Genomic DNA, 10,043 nt, shown 5'->3' on the forward strand with positions numbered 1-10,043 from the left:
TTTTTTTTATAAATCAATTTTAAACGTCATGAACTTTCAAAACAAAATCTAAATAATTTTTTTTCTGATTTCTGACACTAATTGTCATATTAAAGTATTAGATCTAAGATATGTTTTTTTATTCGTCGACATACATGCATATATTTTTAATTCAATTTTCTAATTAATTATAATTTAAATATAAAAAGAGGCAGAGGAAAACAATTTGGGAATAATGACTCTAACATGCCAGCATTTATTAATAAATCTACATATTCTAGCACATGGATTCATATTTTAGTCTTTTAATTTAATTAAATAATAAAAACAAACCCATTTTTAATAGGTTCATGTAGACATACATGCATCCCAGTTGCTCCACTACTTGTTATACATGGGAAGGAAAAGTCAATTTTCTTTTTAGAAAACACATTAAAATTAATATATTGCAGAGATGGAATATTTACCTTTATGGCAACACATTCCTTCTCTCAATGGTAGGTTGAAATGCATATATTTATTGCCTTCTAAAACTTTTAATATTGCATTTGGATTTTGTATTAGAAGTTAGATTATATTTTATTTTTTACTTAAAAAATAAGTAAATTAGTCATTGTGCATTAAATCAAAGAGCAAATTAATTATCTTTGTTAACATAATATTAATACTTTGTTGACTTCCAACATTTTAAAATTTAAAATCTAATTAACTCAAGAAGTAAAATAAATAAATAAACCCTTACATTAAAAAAATAGTAAACTATACCCAATGTCACTAAACTTCATAAAATTACAAAATAATCACTGAATTATTTAAAATTTTTCATTTAAGTCACTAAACTATTCAAAAAAAATTATTTAAGTTACTAGGATGCTACTTTTTTTAAAAAAAAATTTTGACTAGCTAACTTAAACGATGATTCGACGATTGGAACGATAGATCAATACACATCAACGAGTAGAAAAATATACCTTAGATTCAAGTTGATCTAATGGTCAATGTCGGATATTAAAGAAGAAAGTTTTTTGGATATTGGTTCATAAATTTGTGACATTTAAAGTTATTTCATGAAAAAAAATTTGAAGAGTAGAATAGAAAGGGAAGAGAATTTTCGATATTGGTATAGGCAATGTGAGCATAGAAAGCAATACAATAATGATTTTAATAGCACAGTGGCTTTAAATGAAAATTTTTGAATTATTCAATGATAATCAATTTGTAATTTTTTAAAATTAAATAACTAAAACATAAATTTACTACTAATTTAGTGACCTCAGATGCAATTTTCCCTTAAAACAATTGAAATTGCCTTAAGCCTTGGATTCAGGCTTTTTGCCTCTTTGAAGAAGTCAAATTACATTCAAGCACGTCTCTTCACACGTGCCACCACATTCATTTCGCACGTGCCATTCTTTTCCCCTTCCATATATACTCGCATTAATTCACAAAATCTCCCTCTCACCCAATTCCTCAAAAAGAAAAAGAAAAAGAAAACCCATTCTTTTTGTTGTTTTTTAATCCAAAAATGGCTGAACCAGCAACGGCAACCCAAGCAGCAGCACCAGCAGTACCTCAACTAAAAGATGAACTTGACATTGTTATACCAACTATAAGAAACTTAGATTTTCTTGAGATGTGGAGACCATTTTTTCAACCTTACCATCTCATCATTGTTCAAGATGGTGATCCTTCAAAGACTATCAAAGTCCCTGATGGTTTTGATTATGAACTTTATAACAGGAATGATATTAATAGGATTGTGGGTCCTAAAGCTTCTTGCATTTCATTCAAGGATTCTGCTTGCCGTTGCTTTGGTTATATGGTGTCTAAGAAGAAGTATATTTTCACCATTGATGATGACTGTTTTGTAAGTTTTCTTCTTCTTTTTTATTATCTTATTTTGATGTTTTGGATTCTGGGTTTTTGGTATTTTAGTCTAATTCTTGATCTTTAGATGTTTTGGTTTCTGGGTTTTTGTTGTTTTGGTCAAAAGATGAATTTTTTTTCATTGTTTTGATTGGATATTATCAATTGAAATTGATAATTTTGAGAGGAATGTGCACAATATGGATAGTGTTAGCTCTATTGGTATTAGGAATGACCCATAGGGAGGAAGCTAGTAGTTTATTTTCGGGGTATTAGGAATGAGTAATGACCATATTGTGCACAATATGGATAGCCTTTGTATATGCTTATTTTTTAAAATTTTAAAGAGATTAAACTGAATTTTTTTTCAACTTTGGGATCTGAGTGTATTTTTACCATCAAACTAAGTAAAATGATAATTTGTCATTTTGGAGCCAGTGTCCCTGTCTGCCTCCTTCACTGTTCCTGCCGATAATGTGGAAATTACGAGTAGTTTAAAATTTGTATAAAAAATATGAAACGATTTGATAAGTAATAACCTTCTCAATAATTTCATAAATTGAATTGATTTATGCATTTTTTTTATAGCATGATGCTGCATTATGGAATGTGTATTGTGATTTCATCTATTTTCATTTGACTAAAGAAGGTAAAACTACCACGGAAGCCTTAGTATTAAGAGTTGGATTGCATTTCTGTTATAAATTCCATCTATTTCTAGGGTTAAAAATTGGTCTCTATACATAAATACATGTCATTGTTTGGTTATTCCATCAATCACGTTAATTTGCTCTTTGATCTAACGTACAAGGATTAATTTGCTTTTATTTTAAGTTGAGGGTGTAAAATGCAATATAACTCTTAGTACTAGGCGCCTCTATGATGTTTTTACTTTTACGATTAAAAACTTTTAAGTTATTTTTCACATGGAATGGTCATTTAGCTGCTTAGCACATGCTCTATCATATGAAAATTTACCTTTCTAATTTCTAAATAATTGATTTGCAGTGTGATCTACAACTTTCGGATTCTAAAAATTCTGTATATTGTTTATGATTTTAGGTTGCTAAGGACCCATCTGGTAAAGCAATCAATGCACTTGAGCAACACATCAAGAACCTATTGTCCCCATCCACACCCTTCTTCTTCAACACCTTATATGATCCCTTCAGAGACGGTGCTGATTTCGTTCGTGGCTACCCTTTCAGTCTTCGCGAGGGTGTTCCCACTGCCGTCTCTCATGGCCTATGGCTAAACATCCCAGATTACGACGCACCAACTCAACTTGTCAAGCCTCTCGAGAGGAACACTAGGTTTGTTGACGCGGTCTTGACAATTCCAAAGGGTACTTTGTTCCCTATGTGCGGTATGAACTTGGCATTTGACCGTGAGCTCATTGGCCCTGCAATGTACTTTGGACTCATGGGAGACGGTCAACCTATCGGTCGTTACGATGACATGTGGGCTGGTTGGTGCACCAAGGTATATCATCAAAACCCAAACCGTTCTATAAATTTTCAAATTTCATTACAAGGTAACCGGCTAACCTCCATTCGACGATTTTGTGTAGGTGATATGTGACCATTTAGCACTCGGGGTCAAAACTGGGCTACCGTATATCTACCATAGCAAAGCAAGTAACCCATTTGTGAACTTAAGGAAGGAATACAAGGGTATTTTCTGGCAAGAAGAGATTATTCCATTTTTTCAACAAATTGTACTTCCAAAAGACTGCACCACTGTCCAAAAATGTTACATTGAATTGGCTAAACAGGTCAAAGAAAAGCTAAGCAAAGTTGACCCATATTTTGACAAGTTGGCTGAGGCTATGGTCACATGGATTGAAGCTTGGGATGAGCTTAACCCAACTGGTTCTTCAGTAACAAATGGCAAAGCAAAATAAAAAAGAGAAAAAAAGCGGATCTTCATTAGCCACAGTTGCAATTGTTGAGTTATTATTATTATTATTATTATTGTACCATTACTTATGTTATAATGGTTTTTTTTTTTTTTTTACAGATTTTTGAAGGACCTTGATGTAATTTTATTGTTTTTATGTTCCATGAAGTTTAGTTTACAGCATTAAAAACTTCATTAGCTTTATTTTTGTTTTATAATATTAATAAAATGAATTCCTTTTTTTGGAATTTTGATTCGAAGAAAATTGCATTTACTTTAAAGTTTAATTTTTTTATTTAAATTAATCTCTGAATTTGACAATTACTTTTCCATTGGGTATTGAAGTAGGCATCTCTTTTCATATTGTAGCTGATTTTTATCAAAACTAGTCCTTGCACTTACCAACTCTTCTCACATTAAAACCTTGAATTTTTTTTAATCTAATTTTATTTTTCAAAGAAGTATCAAGGATTAGGACAAAAAAGCTTCAAGTTCCAATATAAGAATAATTGCAAAGTTTAAAGGTTAATTTGAAAAAAAAATTCAGGCTCTAATGTGATAATAATTATCAAGTTTAGATATTAACTTGAATAAAAAAACTTTAAAACCTAATGATTGCTAAGTTTAAACCTCAAATATTGCATTAACCCTTTTAATATTTCAAATACAAATAACTTAATGAAAACAATTCCTTTAATTTAATTTATTAGAATTTAATCGAATTTAATCATCATATTTTTGCTAAAATTGATAAGCTATTACTAAACATATATACTTAAACAGTTAATTTTATTAATTTGTTGTATATAAAATTTCTTAATCCACCATTTTGCTAATTTTTACATATAAACTATTGATTTCTGAATCAACAATTTAATGAAAGTGGTTCCCAGTATTGTTTAATTGAATAAAATTTTCAATTTTAAAATTAAAATTAAAAAAATAATTTGTAATTTCTGTAAAAGGATAGAATTCATAATTAGACCACGAAAAATATAGGAAGAATTTGAAACTAATTTAAAATAACTTTAATTAAGAATACATCTAATCTTGAGACTAATTTATCATTTTAACCCTTTTTCTATATGATGTAACATTCATTATTATAAAATTAATTTCACATCTTATTACGTACGTACGAATTGTTTCTTTTATCTTACAATTTTGATAACTATATAAACAAAGTAATCATCTAATCCATGGTCCACCATTTTCCTTAATATTAATCTTGTCATATATATATATATATATATATATATATACTTTTATTTTCAAGAATTTAGACTCTTTACTTTTGAATTTCAAAATTTAGGTTTAACTATTAATATTAATTTTTTTGTTAAAATTGTTGTAGTGACATTTTGAAATAAAAAAATACTCACTTGATAGCTATGTAATTAAAATAATAACGTAATTAACAAAAAAATTTTAACAATGTTAACAATTGAACTTGAATTTTAAAATTTGAAAAAGTAAAAAACTAAATTAGTAAAAATTCAAATACAAAACTAAATTTCAAATATTTAAAGAGTATAACCACCTTATAAATAGAGGATAAATAGTAAAAGGAAAGTCTAACATGTTTACTAGTGTCTTCAAATTAGAATGGTGCCAAAGGTAGGTAAGAGCCTTCATCTCAAAAACAATAAAATTGTAATTATTATTATTATTTTGAAATTGTGAAGCATAAGCTATTGCAATCATAAAATCTAATTTTAACTTAAAAAATTGTAATTCAAAATGGAAGCTTTCTATAAATTTGAACAAAGGGGATGCACAAAATACAAACAATTTTTATGCCTAACTTTGAATGGAAACTCAAAAAGAGATGATAAGACTCAAATTCACATCTCTATCAAATCAAGTATTTTCACTTTAAGATCTAAACAAAATCTTAACGATACTTACATTAATTACGAATTTAACGATATCAATAAAACGTGTGATGACATTTCATTATTAAATAAATATAAATTTTATTATTAATAAAAAATTAAATTACTTATCAATAATATATAATTATATAAAAAATTATAATCAAAATCAATCATTACATATACGAATTAAATAACTCAGAAATCTAAAATTAAACTCAAAACCTTCACTTTAGCCTTGGTAGTATTAAATAAATGCTTTCTATTATCAGACATCAATACCTATAAATAGGCATCCTTCATTTAAAAAATGGACTTAATCCAATTAATTATGGACCTAACATTCCAAATATGTTAAAAAAATATAGTATATGGTCATAAAAAGACCAAAAGTAGCATTGATGAGTCACCAAAAAATCGTACCTTATCATATATTCAAATGCTCCATTACTCAAAATGGCATCCTAGAAAACCCTGATTAGCAATAAACAATTTCTAAAGCAATCAATTAAGAACTGTTTTAGGGCAACAAGTGTTCCTTAAAGATTGCATAAAAAAACAAACAAAATTTAACATCCCCCACTCATTCCAAATGTTATTATTATGCTTATTCCCAAACATCAATCCTCCACCTTTTAAGGATTGAAAGATTAAAAATATTCTAAAAAATTATAAAATAAACTAAACTCTAAATTTTAAATTATGAATTTATTTATTTTCATATGAGTGTAGTATCACGATTCTTAGTCTTTCCTTTTTGATACAATGCCTAAAACTACTAAGAACCATTCTCTAACCCTTAAATAAGAAGATAATGCACTTTAGTACACTTGAACTCACATCCTCTGTCATTGGCATTGACATGTCAACTAAGCTAAGACTTAATCAATTAAATTATAATTAATTAATTAATTTTATTTATTTTATTATAATTAAAAATAATATAATTCGAATTATGTTTTAAAATCACTGTTAAGAAAATATTGATAAAATTTTCCTCATTATGTTTATTATGATTAAAGATATAATCATTCTATCATGTTATTACATTCATTGTAATCATTTTTATTTTCATTTTACATCATCATTGTGATTATAATATAATCATCTAAAAACCTTATAAGTTTATAGTTTTGTGTTTAATTGTTGTGAAAAAAAACCATTAATGAAGAAAATAACCAAATATTATAAAACATCAAATCATGTTGCAGTCCCTAATTAAAATAAAATGATCGAGAATGATGATTTTGAGTTTCAGCATTTAATCTATTGACTAAAGGTATTCATTTTATATTTAATATTGTGATTTTGAATAATAAAATTAACTGATTTTGAATTAAATTAGATTGGTCAAGGTATTAATTTGGAGAATAGTATTATATCAATTAAATAAAAATTAGTATGGATTAGTTGGATTAATGATTAAATTAAATATTTTTTCTATTTTTAATTTTTTAATCGAACCATTCAAACTGGTTAATTAATATTCTAATCAAATCATTAGTTTAGATCACAGGAATTATTTGTTAGTGGTGTATATGTGTATGGCAGCGATTCGTTGGTGCTATTGGTGTGTAAGTTGTTCAAAAAAATGATGACTTGTATTTGATATAATATTAGTTCATAACTTCATATGCCATCAATTAATTAGATAATGATATGTTATTAATTTAAAAATAAATTCATGTAATTTTAACTTTTAATGATATATTATCACCTAATTCATTGATAATTTATAAAATTATACACCACCAACACACTCAAAAAAACTAAAATTTTTAATTACTTGTAAGAGATGGAGCTGGTAAGCACCTAGACATTTCGATTCAAAGATCTTGCTTTGGCGGTACTTAAAATCATCAATAAATTAAATAAAAAAATTAAACAATTGAGAAAAAACCATGGAATTGACATGATTGAGGGAACTATATATATAAGAGGGTAAGGCTAACAAGTTATTCAAGTGGAAATAGTTGAAAATGATGGTTTGGGGAGCTCCAAAACAAGCATGGAGGAAAGGTCCATGGACTCATGAAGAAGATAAGCTCTTAGCTGAATATGTTACCTTTCATGGAGAAGGAAGATGGAGCTCAGTAGCAAGGTCTACAGGTATATTGTATATAAATTTTAATTACATACATACATATATATATATATATATATATATATATTTGAGATTATTTAGCTAATCTAAATTGAATTATGGGTTTTATACAGGCTTGAATAGGAGTGGGAAGAGTTGCAGGCTTAGGTGGGTGAATTATTTAAGGCCAGGTCTTAAAAGAGGTCATATAACACCTCAAGAGGAAGGGATCATTGTTGAATTGCATGCCCTTTGGGGTAACAAGTAATACTTCTTCTTTCTGGTCCCTAAATTTCATAACGTTTTGATTAAGTCCTGGAAAGCATCAGTATCATATTAACGTTAGCTTGAATTTTGAGCACTTAATTAGAATGTTATGAAGTAATGGGGATCACCCTTTTTTGTTGTTGTTTCTTGTTAATTTATTGGTCCTTAAATTTCATAATATTCTGATTGAGTTCTTAAAGCATCAATATCATATTAATCAGTTAACTCATATTTTGAGGACTTAATTAAAATGTTTTGAAGTACAGAGATCAACCTTTTTTTTTTTTTTTTGTTATTGTTTGTTGTTGATTTATATTCTCTATTATATGAATGTTAGCTTAGAATTTGAGTACTTAATTAAACGTTTTAAAGAATTGACAACCCATTTTTTGTTGTTGTTTTGTAATTGTATGTGAAATGAATTATAGGTGGTCTACAATTGCTAAATACTTGCCAGGGAGAACAGATAATGAGATAAAGAACTATTGGAGAACCCATTTTATGAAGAAGGAAAGGTCAGCTCAAAGGCAACAAAAAAGAAAAGCTCTAAAGCTGAAACAACAGCCACCACAGACGAATAAAGAGGAGACGGCAGCAGTGAGAGATGGTGGGGGAGCGACGGATCACGAGGGAGGAATGTGTGAAGAGGCTGCTACTTTGTTAGATGACTATTTAATGAATGAAGGGTTATGGTGGAACCAGCAGCAGCAGGCTAATAATATTGCCATGCAAATGCAACAAGTAGCTTGTAATTGTTATGGAGGGGATGTAATTAGTAATGAATACAATGGTGTTGGGTACATTTTCTAAGAATACTTTTGGGGATAGAATTTCCTAATTAAGATGAGTATATATGTGTATGCATGCATGTATGGACTGTTTATAGTAATGATAATAAAGATTGGATGTCAAATTGTTGATTCCCTAAATAACAAAATAAACATCAGACATCACAATTTGATAAGCACAGAAAGATATTTGGACAAACACACATGTAAAATCTTGAAACATGACATCCCCATCATATTAGAAGAAGTAGACTAAAATGATAGTAAATTTCAGTTCTCAAATATTTTCAAAATCTAATCATGCTTTGGTCCAAAAATGAAAAGATAGTCAGTTCACCAAGCCCAAATGAATCTTAATATGCAATGAAGATTCATGCCCAATTACCCGACCCGAATGTATTAAAAAGGGAAAGGAATAAAAAATATTAAAATGGCCCATGCAGGTCTCGAACCTGCGACCTTCGCGTTATTAGCACGACGCTCTAACCAACTGAGCTAATAGGCCACAACTTTTAAGATGTTCCATCTCTTGTTTTTTTTTTCAAAGAAAGTTGCGAGTAAAATGCAGATTTATTAAAGCTTTTGAAGCATTGTAAACAAATTTGATAATTAAAAGGGGTCATGAATTGAGAGTGATGAAAGGTGCTTTGCCTGGTTTCTTGATTATTAGGGGTAAAGTTGAAAATTACAAGTGGCAAAGGGGATTATAAAATTTTGATTCATTCGTCGAAATGTAGGTAGGTTTATTATGATCTTGTTGCTGATAATATTGCAGATTTTATAGGGTGACCCTCTTGGCTCAGGATTCCATACTCCTATATATCTTTGTTAATCTTCACTATGCTCTCTTTTGCATATTTCAGAATTTGGATTTCTGTAATATATAAACAATTATTTATCAAATCCATGAATTTGTAAAATACCTATTTGCCCTTATTTTTTAAAGCTGTAATCTGGTTTAATGTTTTTAAAATTAATTAAAAGAAAGGGTTTCAAAATTAATCATATAGATATCGGTATTAAATATTAGACCATCTCCTTGAAAAAATAAACGAAATTATTCCATGTAATTAGTGCATCAATTTATGTACTCATAACTTCATTTGGTTTGTAGTAATCTACAATTGCATTTCCATTTTATGATATATATATATATTTTAATTTGGGTATTAAAATTTTTAAACTAATTAAAAAATTTAAGTAAAGTCAAACAGATTCTCCACTTAATTCAATTTTTTTATATAATTAATTTAAAGTTAAATGATTTGTTAATATTAATTCGCTTTT

At 28.2% G+C, this 10,043-nt stretch overlaps 2 protein-coding genes and 1 non-coding gene across 3 annotated transcripts; 2 read left to right on the forward strand and 1 right to left on the reverse strand.

The window, feature by feature from the left end:
• The first annotated feature begins 1,410 nt into the window (after positions 1-1,410).
• LOC108465866 (UDP-arabinopyranose mutase 1) lies at positions 1,411-4,009 on the forward strand. The gene is made up of 3 exons (XM_017766255.2): positions 1,411-1,846; positions 2,908-3,327; positions 3,416-4,009. The coding sequence occupies exons 1-3, from the start codon at positions 1,505-1,507 to the stop codon at positions 3,746-3,748; spliced, it is 1,095 nt and encodes a 364-aa protein (XP_017621744.1). The 5' UTR covers positions 1,411-1,504; the 3' UTR covers positions 3,749-4,009.
• A 3,566-nt stretch (positions 4,010-7,575) lies between these two features.
• Positions 7,576-8,941, forward strand: LOC108478736 (MYB-like transcription factor EOBI). The gene is made up of 3 exons (XM_017781207.2): positions 7,576-7,727; positions 7,836-7,965; positions 8,397-8,941. Exons 1-3 carry the CDS (start codon positions 7,598-7,600, stop codon positions 8,776-8,778), a joined length of 642 nt encoding a protein of 213 aa, XP_017636696.2. The 5' UTR covers positions 7,576-7,597; the 3' UTR covers positions 8,779-8,941.
• Positions 8,942-9,187: 246 nt separating this feature from the next.
• On the reverse strand, positions 9,188-9,261 carry TRNAI-AAU (transfer RNA isoleucine (anticodon AAU)). Its single transcript has one exon. It is a non-coding gene; the product is annotated as a tRNA-Ile (tRNA).
• Positions 9,262-10,043: the final 782 nt, after the last annotated feature.

Source organism: Gossypium arboreum, chromosome 7, assembly GCF_025698485.1.
Source record: "Gossypium arboreum isolate Shixiya-1 chromosome 7, ASM2569848v2, whole genome shotgun sequence".
Taxonomy (NCBI): Eukaryota; Viridiplantae; Streptophyta; class Magnoliopsida; order Malvales; family Malvaceae; genus Gossypium; species Gossypium arboreum.